Source organism: Triturus cristatus, chromosome 6 (genome assembly GCF_964204655.1).
Source record: "Triturus cristatus chromosome 6, aTriCri1.1, whole genome shotgun sequence".
NCBI lineage: Eukaryota > Metazoa > Chordata > Amphibia > Caudata > Salamandridae > Triturus > Triturus cristatus.
In genome coordinates, this window is record NC_140589.1 from 1723751407 (window position 1) to 1723767978 (window position 16572).

The 16572-nt window shown below is 47.0% G+C and overlaps 1 protein-coding gene across 2 annotated transcripts in view; it reads right to left on the minus strand.

Annotated features, from left to right (window-relative positions):
• RAB3GAP2 (RAB3 GTPase activating non-catalytic protein subunit 2) overlaps positions 1–16572 on the minus strand; it is a 687447-nt gene that overhangs the window by 194566 nt on the left and 476309 nt on the right. For both annotated transcript variants that reach the window (XM_085612952.1, XM_085612951.1), the window contains exon 26: positions 10403–10509. In XM_085612952.1, the coding sequence (XP_085469078.1) occupies positions 10403–10509 (107 nt within the window). The remainder of the gene's footprint in view (positions 1–10402; positions 10510–16572) is intronic.

Consider the following 16572-nt stretch of genomic DNA (forward strand, 5'->3'; position numbering starts at 1 on the left):
TCCACGGAGTGGTTCCCTGCTTCTCATGTGGGTGATTATATTTCGGCCAGACTTAGTCTTCCCCTCGACAAATCTGCCCGTTCTAAATTGAAGTATGAATGTCCTAAACCTTCCATACCTACCAATTTTACCATTGTCCTTTCTATTGACCAACCTCTTCTTACGTTTTTCTCTAAGTTTGTCAAAGACCCCCGCAAAGTGGTGGACAAACCGTGGTCCACCTGTCAGGACATGCTTTTGGATGTTGTGGGTCCCTTGGTTCGCATTTTTGATTTAGCAGAATCTGCTCGTCTGGAGTGTCAGGATTTGAATGCTGAAGACATTTCTTTGTGGGTCCAAAGAGTCTTCTGTCTTTTAGGTAATGCCAATGCAGCTATTACCCATTGTTTAAAATATTTTTATTGCAGGAATCAGTAAATCGTTACATAATCGGCCAACATTATATATCACGCCCGATCAATGATGCAGCTATTACCCATGAGTGCCGTAAAGGGCTTCTTATCAAGCTTGACCCTAAGTTAGCTAACCTGGCTCCTCTAGATCCCAGCATTAAGGCAGACGGTCTTTTGTTTGGAGATTTCCTCGTCAAAGACCTCAGTAAATTTGTCACTACTTTTGCCTCCCTAGACAAGGCTCAACAGTCTATCAAAAAAGTATTTTCTGGAAGGAGGAGCCTAGCGCGCAACCAAGATGGACGCGTAGGCACAGGGCTCCCCGGACCCTTGCCGCTCCTCGCAACTTATCCTGACATTATCCTGGATTTGTGAACGGATTCTGGAAGATGAACCTTGGCTGAATCCATAACTCTTTTCAGAACAAAAATCGGACCTGGGAGACCTGAAATATAGCGTCTTGCATTTTGGAGGCCCACCTGGAAGCTGTGCCCGGTGCTTTGGTGAACTGTGGGGCCGGGGAGTAGTTGAACAACAACGGCATCGGAGCCTTGCCAATGACCGCGCCCCCACTTTCGGTTTCGCTTTTGCACTTCTGCATGGCCTGATTGAGGAGCTGCTTCGCGCGACTGGGGCGTCCTCCGGCCTTTGTACTGGACTGATTTGTGCCTTTTTCTCCACTTTTCCGAGCGGGCTCTCGGACAGTCGGTGTCTGATCTGCTGGCACCCCTTTGCTATCGGTCCTGGCGGACCCCTCCGGTGAGCATCGCTTAACATGGCGGGCAAGGGGGATCCCGAGAAACGGAGGACCAAGACATCCCACCGTGGGGGACCAGTCCAGAGTAACATCATGGATCGTTATACCCAGGGTAAAGGATCCCCCGGGCCAGCAAGTGCCGCCGTGGAGGACTCTGGTGGTGGCCCGTCCGTGCCCACGGAATTGTCGCTGCAAGACATTATGGGTGCCATCAACGGCATAAGGTAGACCATCGCCCTGCAGTACGAGGCTCTGGCCCGTAAAATTGACACGGTTGCCATTGATGTCACGCTAATTCGGGCGGATCTCTCTAAGACTAACGAGAGGGTTCAATCGCTGGACTTGAGGACATCCACGCTTGTCAAGGATGTATCAGACCTCCAGGCAACTCTTGGCGATCTACAGTCGGCGAACGACACGATGTCCCGACGGCTGGAGGATTTCGAGGGTCGGGCACGACGCAATAATATCCGCGTCATAGGTGTGCCAGAGACTCTCGACAATCGTCCGGTGGACCTCATGGTCGAAGATCTAGTCCTCAATCATCTTGCTCCTTCAGGCCTGAGCAAGTTCTTTGCCGTGGAGCGTGCTCATCGTGTCCCGGGCGGTAGGCCTCGACCAGGAGCTCCCCCGAGGCCTATTATTGCAAAACTTTTTCACTACAGAGACCGGGATGCGATCCTTCAGGCCTCGAGGGTACACGGCCCAGTTAACTATGAGAATGCCTCCGTTAACTTCTTTCCGGACTTCACCCAACTCGTTCAGAAACAGAGAATGGGCTTTCAGGGGGTGAAGCGCCGTCTTCGAGATTCGGAACTTAAATACTCTATGCTTTTCCCTGCCAGGCTTCGTGTGGAATATGAAGATCGGACTATCTTTTTTGAACGCCCTGATATTGTGAGTGACTGGTTAGACTCCCTGCCGGACCGGGGCGAACGATCTGGGCGTACTGGCAGTGCTGAGGGCGGAGGGCCTCCGCAGGAATGGTTCTTGGTCCTCTACTTTGACATTTCCTTCTGCGCCCAGCCAGGTTCTACTTCAATTGTATATTTTGTCTATTAATGTGCTGTTTGGATGCGGGCGGGGACGGGTCCCTTCCCTCCTCTAGGGTCTTTTTGTAGCATGGGATTGTTAGGGCGACAGGCACACTGCAAGTTGGGGGGGCTGTATAGTCCGCAGGGGTGCAGGGTGGGGGGAGTTGTAATGGCGTGGGGGTGGGAGGGGGCCCCTGATGTGGTATTCCTTCAAGAGACGCACTTGGTGGGTAATGTATGTCATGCCATGAACAGGGGGGGCTACCGATTGGTTGCGCATTCTGGCTTCACCACTGGATCCAGAGGGGTGGGCATCTTACTGCGATCTTCCCTCCCGCTTGAGATTGACAAAGTTACTCTTGATGATAGAGGGCGCTATGCGTCCTTGACTGGACGGTGGGAGGGTCAGACTCTTTCATTGGTCTCGGTCTATGTTCCCCCGGGCCTCCAGACCTCCACTTTCTCTGATGTGGGTCGTATGTTACTTGAACTTCCTGATAGTCTCTTGCTTGTGGGTGGGGATTTTAATTCCGTGATTTCTGGCGAGTTGGATCGTTACCCTCCCAGAGCCCTCTCTGCCGCCCAGGCGTGGCTCGGCGGGTTCTTGGACACTTTTGGCCTAGTGGACTGCTGGAGGTTGATACGTCCGACACAGAGTCAATACACATTTCACTCCGGGGCCCACGGGAGTCTCTCCAGACTAGATTACTTTCTTATGCCAGCGGCCCAGACCACCCGGGTCCGGGAGGTTAAGCACCTGGCCCGGGGCATTTCCGATCATTCCCCATTGTGGCTCCTCTTCGATACTGGGATGCGATCCGCCGGGCGGGTCGCCCCCATTAACCCCTGGTACCTGCGTGACCCCAAGATCCGCAAGGGTCTCATTAAGTCGCTTGACCAGTATTTTCTTGAGAATGAGGGGTCCGTCTTGTCCTCTGTGTCCTTGTGGGAGGCTTTCAAAACGGTTCTCCGAGGACACGCCCTATCCCTGATCGTGGAGGCCAAGAAAGCTAAGAACGGGGAGGTGGTTGCGTTGGAGGCTGAGATATCGAGGTTGGAGACTGCCTTGGAGACGGCTGTCACTCAGGACGGGCTCCACGCTCTCAGCCTGAAGCAATTCGAATATAAATCCCTTGTTACGGAGGCTGCTCGAACCATGTATAGGGAACAGCAGGGTAGACTGTATGATGCTGGGGATAAGGCGGGTAAATTGATTGCTTGGCTTGATAAGAAGGAGAGAGTGAATCGAGTGGTCCCCGTGCTTCAGACGTCGGAGGGAGTGAGTGTGACCGACCGTGGTGAGATTGTGGAGTGTTTCGCTGATTACTTCCGTGCTGTGTACTCCCCGGTGTCTGATAAGGATGAGGCTGACTCCCGTCACTTGTTGAAGGATATTGCTTTGCCCTGCCTGTCGGTGGATGAGCGTGAGCAGTTAGATGCCCCGTTGTCGGTCGACGAGATTGCTACCGCGATTCGTTCCCTTCGCTCAGGCAAGGCTATGGGCCCCAACGGACTCCCTATTGAACTTTACAAACTGCAACCGGATAAAATTGCGCCATTTCTCCGTCGTATGTTTTCGGAGTCACTTGAACTTGGTTCTCTCCCTGCTGACCAGCGCTTGGCCACTATAGTCGTGATTCCCAAGGACGGTATGCCTCGGGACCGTTGCACCTCGTACAGGCCTATTTCTTTGTTGAACGCTGAGCCGAAAATCCTTGCCAAGGTTCTTGCTAATCGCCTGCTTACTGTTATCTGTGACCTGGTGCATCCGGACCAATCCGGTTTTATCCCGCACCGGAATACGGCCCTTAACTTGCGGCGCCTACATGGCGTACTTGCAAGGGCGGAATATCTCTCAGAGCCGGCCATCTTGGTTTCCTTGGACGCCACGATGGCCTTTGATACGATAGAATGGCCGTATCTTTGGGCCGCCCTGGCAAAGTTTGGACTCGGGGCGGGATTTATTAGTTGGGTTAAACTCCTATACGCTGCTCCGTTGGCTCTGGTTTGATTATTAACTGGTCCAAATCTTGTGTCTATGCTATATCCGGTGACTTTCCTCTCTTGCCTTCTCATTTTCCTATTAAGGCGTCCCACTCCGGCTTTACGTACCTGGGGGTGTACGTCTCATTGGACCCGGCGATCCGCTACGAGCATAATCTCCTCTCTCCACTTCGGAGATTGAGGTTAGACGTGGCCCGAAGGTGTAAGCTTCCCTTGTCTCCCCTCGGTCGTGCGGCGCTTTTTAAAATGATGTCTCTTCCCCGATTCCTTTACGCACTTCAGAACTCCTTTGATATTATTCCGGCGGCCTACTTCCGGGAGGTGGAGAGCTTACAGAGGAGGCTTGTTTGGGATGGTCGTGCACGTATTGCTCTTGCAAAACTGACTCTCCCCTGGTATGACGGGGGCATTGCGCTCCCGGACATCAGGAGGTACTACTGGGCCTCCCAGCTATCTGCTATTAACCATGCAACGTACGCACCTGGTCCGAATCCGGCTTTCGAAATGGATAGATTTTTGTTGCCTGGCGGCAACTTTAACAGAGCGCTTTACTCTCGATCGGCTGGGAGGAACTTAACCGGTCCCACTAAGATTGCTGTGCGCGTGTGGAGGGCTGCGAATGTGGCCATGGGCTGGAATGAGCGTTTGACGGGTGCGACCCCTCTGTTTGCGTCTGAAAGATTGGGAAGCCTCTGGACGACGAAGGGCTTCGAGCGTTGGGACACGATTGGCATCAGTAGAGTAGGTGACCTTTGGGTGAAGGGTGCGGTTAAATCCTTTGCTGCGTTGCAGAGTGAGTACGAATTGAGTGAGCGGGAGTTCTTTCGGTACGTCCAGGTTCGGCACGCCTTGCTCTCGGCCTTCGGGGCTGGGACTGCAGTCCCTGTGTCTTCGCCACTCGAGGACCGCATACTTGACGGTCACTTGCCCGACAGTACTATTTCCCTTATCTATAAAAAACTAATAAACGTGCGGGCGGATCTCCTCGTGCGCCTTCGGGAGGCGTGGACCGGGGATGGTGTGGAACTGGACGATGAGGACTGGCAGTCTGCGCTGTCCTCCCCTAAGGAAGTGGCCATACCCGCGCGTCTCCGTCTTGTCCAGCTTAAAATTCTCCACCGTGTCTACGTGACGGGCCCTCGTTTAGTTTTGATGGGTTTTTCTGAAGACGGGCTCTGTAGGCGCGGCTGTGGGCTCAGCGCCACTTTTCTCCATGTTCTCTGGGAGTGCTGTGAGGTAGCGGAGTATTGGCGCCGGGTGCATGCTGTCATGGAATGCGTCACTGGGGTCGCTTTGTTGCCCGAGGCTCGCCGATGTTTGTTGAACGTGTGGGAGCCTAATGACTATAATGCGGCTCAGACTCGGTGGGCGGCCCTTGGGAACATGATTGCTAAGAGGGACATCGCACAGCGTTGGGGTTCCCGACGGCCTCCCACCGTGTCAGTATGGAAGGAGAGCATGGATTGGTGCATGTGCAGAGAGAAGACTGTGTATGTGTCTCGGGGTAAGCCGGGGGCGTGGGGTAGAATCTGGGGTCAGTGGAACGCGTACCGAGGGAACACCTGCACGCCCCCCCTGCCTTGTCCCCCTGATCCTGAGGTTCCCGGACTATTACATTTTACCTGTAGACGGTTGTGGTTCTCCCGTCGCCCCCACCTCCCTCTTGCTCATCCTCATTGTCCACCTGAGGGTGGAGTATGTATTGTGCAGTTCCCCGGATGTGATTAGACGCCCCCTTTTTCGATGGTTTCCGCCTTGCTTTTTGGTGTTATTTTCTTTTTCTTTGTTTGTATTTTTAAAAATCTATGTATCCTGATAATCTCTGAGGTGTTCTCAGTAACTCGTTAATTCGGCTGGGCCCCAGGGGGCCTGTTGCTGCCCTGATGTTGTTGATCATGTACATATTAGCGGCCGGCCCTGGTGGTTGTAGGCCCATGTTTGTATTGATTTTTATGTACAATAAAGGTTTTCACAAAAAAAAAAAAAAAAAAAAAAAACAATACATGTGAAACCGGAAGTCTTGCCTCCTACAGAGGATGCCTGCAAATTTCATTCACTCAGAGTATATCATCAGGTGCAGCAGTGGATGGGTATTGATATGAATCCATTACAGTGGGGATTGGAAGTGAAAGATGGAAGATTGGCTCCCATTAGAATGAGTCAAGCACCAGCACCAGATCATTTATTAAAATTTGTGAAATGTGGCTGTAGCAAGAGTCAATGTGCGACTGCAATGTATATGCAAAAGACAGGGAATAGTGTGCACAGATGCGTGCACGGATTGTCAAGGAATAAGCTGTTGCAATACCATGGAAGTGGACATGGACGATGATTGAAATCATACTATTCTTATACTGAAGAGTGCTGTTTGAATGTATCTCTTTAACAATGTCAGTGTCATATTGAGAAGTGCTATATTATCTAGTTGAAATTTGTTTATCCTTTTCAAATGATGTTAAAAAAATGTAAATAAAAAATAATGTCAAAACTATGTTTGACATATTAACATATAAAAAATAAAAAAAAAAGTATTTTCTTTTCTGGTTTTTGGGCGGGCTTGCAGAGGCAGGAGTCGCTCTACCGGCCGCACCTCCAGAGGCGCTTCCAACTCAGGCTACCAGGAGTACAAAGCCCAATTCTTCCCTCGACGAGGACGTGAGTTCAGAGGTCGCGGTCAAAAGAATTTCCATCACAACAACTTCAACAACCAACAAGGTAGGTCCTTTGCTTCCCCCTGTGGGGGGTCGTTTGAAACTTTTCATCCAGAAATGGTGCACTCTAACCGCAGATCCCTGGGTTCTAAACTCTGTCCAAGGCTATCTTATAGAGTTTTACGTGCCACCTTCCCAAACAGTTTTCCCTCCTCCTCCGGTCTTTTCAGCAGATATGTCTCTTCTCATTTCCATGGAGATTCAAAGTCTTCTCCAAAAACAGGCCATTCAGATAGCCCCTCTAGATCCTTCAGGTTTTCTCAGTTCCATTTTCCTTGTCCAAAAGAAAAACAAGAAAATGCGTCCCGTCATAAATCTAAAATGGATCAACCATTTTGTGGTGTATCGCCACTTCAAAATGGAAACTATCATTCATTTGCGAGCTACTCTTCGACCAAACGACTGGATGGTCAGGCTAGACTTGCAAGACGCTTATCTCACCATTCCTATTCACGCTTCTCACTCCAAATGCCTCCAATTCCAATGGCTAGGTGTAACCTACCGGTTTTGCTCCCTTCCGTTCGGCCTATCGTCAGCACCGTGGTGCTTTACAAAGATCATGAAACCGGTGGTGGTGTGTCTACGGTCCCTCGGGATCAGGTTAATCATTTACCTGGACGACAATCTGCTTATGAACTCGGACAAACAGAATCTCTTGTCAGATTTGAACACCACTCGGTCTCTTCTTCTAGACCTGGCTTTCCTTCTCAATGTCGAAAAATCAATGCTCATTCCTTCCCAGACCATCTAATTCCTAGGCTTTCTCGTGGATTCTTCCACGGCGTCTCTTCTCCTTCCACAGTCAAAAGTCTCCACCATAAAGTCAGAAATTTCTCACCTTCTTCGGTCATCTCTCGTTTCCCTCAGATCTCTCGCTCGGATCATCGGTCTTCTTTCTGCTTCCATCTAGGCCATCTTTCCAGGGCCCCTTCAGTATTGCGCCCTCCAAAGCCTAACGATCCGGCATCTTTGCAAAGGCTTGGCCTACTCCGAACTTATCGCTTTGGATCAGGAGTCTCGCATCGAACTCCAATGGTGGATCGACCATTTGGATACCTTCGCTTCGGCCCCAGATCTTGTATTAGAATCCAATGCAAGCATGTCGGGTTGGGGCGCCCGTTGTGGTCCAATCTCGACTGGCAGTACATGGTCTCACGAGGAGTTCAAATTACACATCAATTGTTTAGAGATGCTGGCAGGCACCTTTGCAATACAAAGCCTCACAAAGAACAGAGTCAGTTGTTCCATTCTCCTTCACATGGACAATGTTTCTGCGGTCCGCTATATAAACCATCTAGGTGGCACCAAGTGCAAACCTCTTGCAGAGCTAGTGAAGAGTCTCTGGGAGTACTGTCTGTCAAACAAACTATCGCTCAGAGCAGAGTATCTTCCTGGAGATCTCAACTCCATCGCAGATTGGCATACTCGCTACCTTTGAGACTTCAGTGATTGGAAGCTTCTTCCATCCATTTTCCGAACTCTTTCTCACAAATGGGGCCTTTTTCATGTCGATCTTTTTGCTTCTCGCCTCAAAGCCCAATTACCTCGCTTTTTCAGTTGGCGGCCAGACCCTCTGGCCCTAGCAACGGATACTTTTCTCCAGGACTGGTCCTTTCATCTCAATTACGCTTTTCCTCCTTTCCTCATGATCAACAGGGTACATTCTCAGGTCCGTCGTCAATCGACTTCCCTAGTCATAGTGGTTCCCTTCTGGCAATCACAGATTTGGTTCCCGTCTCTTCTAGAGATGACGGTGGATTTTCCAGTTCTTCTTCCTGTTTGCAACGATCTGCTTCTGAATCCTTCGGGTCATCCTCACAGTCTCATCCTGGACAACTCCTTTGTTCTGTCGGCTTGGAAAGTCTCCAGTCTGTCCCTTCTGACCTCATCATTTCACAAGAAGCTTCTCTCTTTATCTGCAAAGCCTGGGCTCCAGGTACCTCCAAAGCCTACAAGGCGGCTTGGTCTTTATGGGCAAGCTGGTGTCTGGAAAGACATATCGATCCATTTTCAGCCCCTTTAAACTTTTTGGTTAATTTCTTGGCTTCTGAAGCCAGTGCAGGTAAGCCATTTCCCTTAATCTTTGCCCTATCGATGGCAAACCGGTTGGAGTCCGCCCTCTCATTTGCCGTCTTCTTCAAGGAGTTCGATTTTCCAAACCTCCGTTGGCTCAGTATTCTAATTTATGGGATGTTAATTTAGTTCTAAAGTTATTTACCGATTGGCCAGACAACTCTGCCCTTTCTCTGAAAATGCTCTCTGCAAAACGTACTATGTTACTTTGTCTTGTTTCCATTAAACGTGTTTCAGATGTTAAAGCACTCAATGTTTTTTCTAGAGAGGTTGCCCCTACTGGTGTTTTGTTTCAGGTTAACAAACGTACCAAGACTAATTTGAATTCGGTTTTCTATCCCCATTTCCCTTCCCATCCTAAGTTATGTGTAGGTCAATGCCTCAAGGTGTACGAACAAAGAACCTCTGATCTCAGGACGTCCTCTCATTCCCAACTTTCGGGCATTGACGTTTCCGTTTTCGGTGCCCATTCCACCAGGGGAGCCATGGCATCCAAAGCTTTTTGGGCAGGCTCTCGTTTGGAGGACATTCTGATATCTGCGGATTGGTCTAATGATAATGTATTCCGAATGTTTTATTGTAAACCGCTTGTTTCTGATGTTTCTTTGGTTATTGATATGCTTTGAACAAGCATAATAGGAGCCTCGGAGTCTTGCCATAAAATGTAGATTTTCCTAGTATATTATGACGGAAAGTCTTAATTTTATTAAAGACACAGAGGCGAGTATTATCACGCCTCTACACTTCTAATTTGTGTTTTCTCCCTCCCTACAGCGGCTCCAGCATTGCCTCCCGCTTCCTTGTGATGGGATTCGTTTTTCTGCAAAAGTGCCCTGCTTCTCTTCATGATACCTCTTCTTGCTGTTCGGCTTCCTCAACATGGATTTCTTCTACTCCAGCAACATAGTTGAATTTTGGTCAAGATGTTTTTTCATGGACTCTGGCCTTGTTCCACTTTTTATTGACTATCTGAGCTGCTAGTCAGCGAAAAGAGGACTGTTCCCAGTCAGTTATGATGTTTTACATGTTACTAAGTCTGGATTGGTTACGATATTGTGTTTTTTGTGGATTCCCATTGGCCAGCATTTCGCTAGGCCCTATGGAAACTGTAGTTTTTAGTACTTATCTTGGCTGCTGATGAAAATAAAGCAAGATAAGAAAGCATAATACTCGCCTCCGTGTCTTTAATAAAATTAAGACTTTCCGTCATAATATACTAGGAAAATCTACATTATAATCAATGGGTGTGTATGATAGAGCCCTTTACACTTCTCCCATTGTCTAATATCACAGAACAGCAGAAAAAAAAGAAGTTTGTACTAACGTGCCTATTTATTAAACACAGTAAAATTTAACTAGCTTTTTCTCCATATTTAACATTTGCAGCTGCCTCATGAACTGATATGTTTTGAATCAAAATAGCCATATTACCTCTGGGTCCTTGTTCCACTGTACCACATATTCCCAGCAGCAGTGTGCATATATGATATCCAACTCAAGACTACTTGGAAACTGTTGGTATGCGAAATTCAGCAGCTCTGTGGGAATAAACGTGTACAAGAAAATGCTACAGAATATGTATTTGTAAGTACTGAACATTGAAATTCTATAGTTATCAGCGATGACATTATAGAAGTGAGAATTTGCATTTAAATTTATAGCACTTAATCACAAGTCAAGTACCATGCAATGTTTAAGAGACAGAAGCTGGTTGTGGTTCAAGTGGGATTAAGTCATCCAGGCAGTGCAGTGCCTCATATCAAACAGCAATGGCCGAAATAGGATGGAAGTCCATTCAATGCTGAGGCCTCTTGGTCCACGCCAGTGGCTGTCATAAAAGCCTGGGCTAAGAACCGTGCTGTATATACACTGCAAGAAATATTCAGACAAATAACCTTCCAGGATGACATAAAACTGGACGTAAGCTCTGTTTGTTAACAACAACCTATCCTGGAGCCAGATGACCTTGCAAAACTAGTGACCCATCAACCACCTTATTTTAATCAGAAAAATCATTGAGGCAGCAATAGCCATTTAACTACAGGACTAAATAATCAAAAACAACTTCATGCAAAGATACTAATCAGGCTACAGAACGGAAGCAGCTTATCTGCCAGTAGTCGCAAGGCTCTACTCTTAAACAAAAAGAATGATCCCTGCCACTTGATGCTGCCTGGCCTTTAAGTTGTCTATGACGCAGTCGGCAACATATATTAATGTAGAATTTCATGACAATTAACTAAAGCTCAACCCAACAATAATAGAGCTCCTCCGGTTCTCCATTAGTGCCAAACACCACCTGATCCAAGTCAGGCTGATACACTAGAACCTCACTTTCCTCATCCAGTAGATGACAACAAATGTACAATTCTCTGGATTTACACTCCACACATGTCTACATTATTTTACCTCTCCCTCCTGAAAAACATGAAGCCCTTACTACCTCGAACCAAGTTCAGCTATATAGTTGTAGTCCTCTACCACTTAGTATGAGCAATATCCTGCTGATTGGCCACTCTAACACTACATCTGCTTTCTCATACATGCTGCAGCTCTTCTCATAAAGAACCATTTATCCACACTACCAGGACTCTGAAGGAACTTCACTGCATCATCTTCAAGACAAGCTGCATTACCTACAAAGCCTCCATGAAACAAAACCCTAACCTACCTGGTACAGACGCAGGACATCGCAGGCAGATAACTTTAAACTGGGACCCATGGCATCATCAGACTAGAAACAATGAAACGCAGGAAGAAATAGACCAGCAGACAAACCTTCGTAAGTCTATGCAAAAAAAATCCCTATCACGTCCGCACTGCAACGAGCCTCTAAACAGGCTCACTTTTTCACTGAACATTATGACCACACCCATTAAATATTCACATTCACTCTATGTTACTGGATAAAATGTGATAATTTCTACAGATCACGATATTTGGAGAGTTAGGCATCCTGCCCACGCATAACTCATCTGTCCATGTAGTTAGTCCCGCCTTGACTACTGGTTGCTATACAAAGATATGAGTCAATTAGGGAGGTCGTGCCCCTGGCCCGTACTCTTTCAGATCATGCACCAGTACAGATATCCATATGCCTACCCAGTCAGCCCCAATTGTGCATCAACTGGAGACTACACCCAGAAACCCTCCTCTGTTCAGCCTTTGTGGAAGAAATCTGGGCAGACATAATCGATTATTATTAATTCAATATAGCACTGTTGACTTTATGTCAACTGTATGGTAGGCATTAAAGGTCATCATATGTGGTAAATGTATATCTAAATATAATGGGGTGTAATAGAGTCCTGCAGTTCCTTAGATGTCACCTTTCAGGCCTAGAGTCAGACATCAGAGCGCTGGAGCGGGCACTGGCGGAGGATGCAAATATAAAGATACATTAGCAAATTAAGGATCAACCCCCAGAATATAATGAAGTGACAGCCAGACTGTGCAAAGACCTGGGTAAATACGCTGTGGCAAAGGCATATGGGGAAGGAGAGAGACCTGATAGGTAATTTGCGGTAATGCTAAAAAAGCACAGGGACGCGAGCTCATTGGTGGAAATTAAGGACTCTCTAGGACAACCCTGTTTCTGTCAGTTTTTTCCAATGACAAATTCAAGACTCCGCCATTGTGCGACAGCCTGTCTTGTCAATCCAGCCCTACATGGAGGCTACACAACTGGGCAGGCTCAAATATTAATATTGCTTGTTCCTGGACAAGCCCTACAATTTTAGGAGTACTAAGAGAACTTAGATGGTCTACGAACTGAATTTTAGAATTATATGCTGAGGAGCTGTCCCCGCATCTTTTAGTAGTACTTGAGGAGGACCCTCAGTGTTGAATCTCCCCACCCCCAAACCCCACATCCCTTCTCCCTATGGCCGAGTGGGGATAATAGCACTGTTGAAGCTTGAGAAGCCTGCTCACAGATGTGATTCTTACCGCCTGCTCTCACTCTTAAAATGCGATGTCAAGGTGCTGGCCAAGTTGATTGCAAATATACTAACATTACCACTTTCCAAACCTGGTGTGACATGATGCTCATCAATCCAGCTTCATACTGGGGCGCTGTACGGCTTATAACTTATGCACATTATTGGCTATCCTACAGGATGTGGACCCAGGCTGTAATGCTGTTACCATAGTCCCCAATGCCTCTAAAGCATTTAACTCCCTGAACTTGGAGTATCACTTTACCATTGTGTCTCAGATGGGGCTGCTGCACCAATGTATTGATTGGATCCGTCTCCACTATACCTGCCCTACAGCCAAAGTACTTCTAAATGGCAACCTATCCAAACCCTTCTATATATTGTGGGGCATGAGGGAGGGGTGATTCTCCTGAAACCCCTATGCTTATTTATCAACATTCCACTGCCTCTGATAGATGTTTTCTTTAGTTCCCTTAAAACCCAACTGGTAAAGTGGACCAGGGCAAGCGAACAACCTCAAATCAGATGGGAGACCATTACTCTCCTCTTCGACTGTTGAAAGTTTGAATTGTACTATCTGTGTGCCCAGGCCTACTTTGGTTCCTATTGGCATCAACTGGTGCCTTATCCCCCCTATTTGGCAGTTAACAAAGCCAGCATGGCCCCCATACCTCTGTCATCTCTTATGGGAATATGCCCCTCCTGCCACATGTGGGATGTATCTATGTCTGAATGAGCGATCCAGAGCAAGAGATAAGCTGAGCAGGAAATAAGATGAGCAAGAAATAAGCTGAGCGTGAGGGCGACACCCAGCTATGTTTACTCCCCAACTCTCCCTCTTGCCTACCGCCCCTTATTCCAACTCATGCATGAAATTTCCATGATGGTGAAGCTACACAACAGAGGTCTTGTGACATGTGGGGACCTTTATAGAAATCAACACTTCCTCACATTAGAGGACTACGTGGGGGATCAGCCCTGCACCCCAATATAATTATTCCTATAATACAAAATTGCACAGCAGTAGTAAAGGGACACTACCAGAGTTTCCGGAAGTACCAATGCCTCTTCGGGCATCCATCGACCATGCAGGTGGCCACCTCTACTAAACACATGATCACTAAACTTCACAACGCCACTCTGGGTGAGGTGCATATGCAGTTGAATCAGGCCAGGACAAGATGGGTGGTGGTTTTGCTGTTAGCAAACTGGGCTGACACCCTTAAGTAATAGGTTTCGTATCATTCATTGCAAATACCGATAGAGGGCCTAATACACCCCTGTCGCCCTTTATAAACTCTGACTTAGAGTAGACTCAAACTGTGCTAGATGTAGCGCACCGGAAGATGGGTTTCTGCATCTAGTTTGGCAGTGCAAAAGGGTACAGCAGTATTGGACAGAGGCCTTATCGGTCATGGTGGGATGCGAGAAACAGGTGATGCAGTGATTGCATTGCTGGGTTGGATAAACACCATTGAGACTCCACACATGAAATTCCTGCACTCGCCCTACTGCTGGTCAAGAGACAGGTGGCATGCATTGGGGTAGAGGCCATGCTCCCAAATTCAAACAATGGCTCTCTGATCTAATTTACTGAAATGAACAGTTGGAATTACATGTTGACATCCTGCCCCTGGCATCTCGACCCAAAGACATTTGGAGCCAACTGAAGCGTTTCTAATAATGCAAATAGAGGCTACTACTGCTGCGTCAGTGCAGATGGACTGAGATGACCCCTTTGTTTAAGAATGACTCCATAAGGAGTACCTGTGGGTCATCATTCACTCATGGTTTATAACAGTCTGTTCTTCTAGCCATGAACAGATAAACTATATACTATACTGTGGGCCATCATGGGATCGTGGGCTGTTGATCCAATGTACCCTTTGCTATCCTGCAATGACATCTGGCAGAGAGGGGTAGGCTCCTCCACCTTGTACTTCCTATAAACATGTAACACTGTCATTTTTCTCAAAGTACCACATATGCACACATGAATGCCATGTTATGGGGTAATGTTATATACAGTTGCCCTTTTGTTTAGTCACTGTACTGTTATCATTCAAATAATCAAAATATTCACACAAAAAAGGAGACGTATCCATTAAAATGTGTGCTCTGTAATGCCTTTTCTAACCACTGAATCCTTACAATCCTTCCACCGCCCTACTCTGTGGAGTAACCTAAAAAGGTCCCAAGTTAGGAATCTGCACACTGATACCAAGAATTGTTCCTGTCTGAGGGTACAGAAAGAGTCAAGCAGGAAACAGATGTCAACGCACAGGGATGGCTCTTATATGCCGCTATAAATAATATAAAGAAATATATGAGTACGGCTCCACTACCTCAAATCCGAGGTGGAACTGAGCCATGTCAGGGCAGCATGCCACCACCTAGAGGCACGCAGAGCATTGCTGGCAGTGTCCAGATCCAGTCTGGTGCCTGGGTTGTATTCTAAGCTGAGGAACCTGTGGTTAAAAGGAGAATCCACCAGTAAGTATTTTACCGAAGGTAAGAAACCTGTATGTCTTGCCTACATTCCACTAAAATTCTGAAGGTAAAAATAGGAGCAATGTCGATGCAGAATTAATTAAACTGTGCAGTAGTAATTACATCTTTGGATCGACACAACTAATGTTTATTATGACGATATTTTGTAGAGAATAAAAACCTCTTTGCCCCAGATGGTGCTGCAATGGTTGAGGTTGAAGAAAGAACTAACTTTCTTACTTTAGTAAGGTATTCCGTCTCAGTTGGTTCTTTGGTTGGGGTTAAACTTGGTGTCCATGAAGTAGATAATAAGAAGCTCATAATCTAGCAACTATAAAGATGAGGGTTTTCGGAAGCAGGTTGTCTTTTTGAGTAGGAACAAATTGCATAGAGGATTTTATTTGATTTATTATAAGCTGCTTACTAATACTCAGGATAAGAAGGCACGTTTTCATAGAGAAGGGGCAACATACGGTAAAGTTCTGTACATTATTTGTCTTAGAATCAGTGCATTTGGTATCAGTTTGGTTCTCCTCTAGATTAATGAGCACTGGGTGATGACTCATGGCTTCTTGAAGATCTCTTGCAGGTTGTCTTGCACACCTCTCAACTTTTATTGGTAACGCTTGTGCTTTCTGTGATTGACGTGTGTGGAGGGGCACCACCGCTCCAAGCTGACAGCTCTGCCATATGGCCACAATTATGAGGCACATGTGTCACACTGCTCTTGGTTCCAGATTATGCCCAGCAGACTAACTTCAGAAGACCTTTTCTAAGGCATAGAGGATTGATACAGACAATTTGGGGTGACATGAAGTCACTATTAGGTTTTTCAACATCATGAGCTTTTTATTGTAGCCAAGTCCCTGCTTACTCTGAAAACAAAGACTGTTCTGGTGTATTTGTTCAATTTATTTGTCAAAGTTCTCTTAGGGCAATGGCGCTAACAAATAAGTGGTCATATGTGAGCTGGTCTCCTGTGAAATACAAGTGTCCTTGTTTCATAGAAGGAGATCATTTTCCTGTCGTCTGTTTAGCACTAGCACAGCGGCTTGCCCAGGGAGTGAAATCAATCCCGCTTGATAAAACCTATAAAAGGTCTGCGCGCGGGCCTTAGCTGAATCAGGGAATGTGCAGGGGAATAGAAAATTGCCATCAATGGCACTGTCTGTA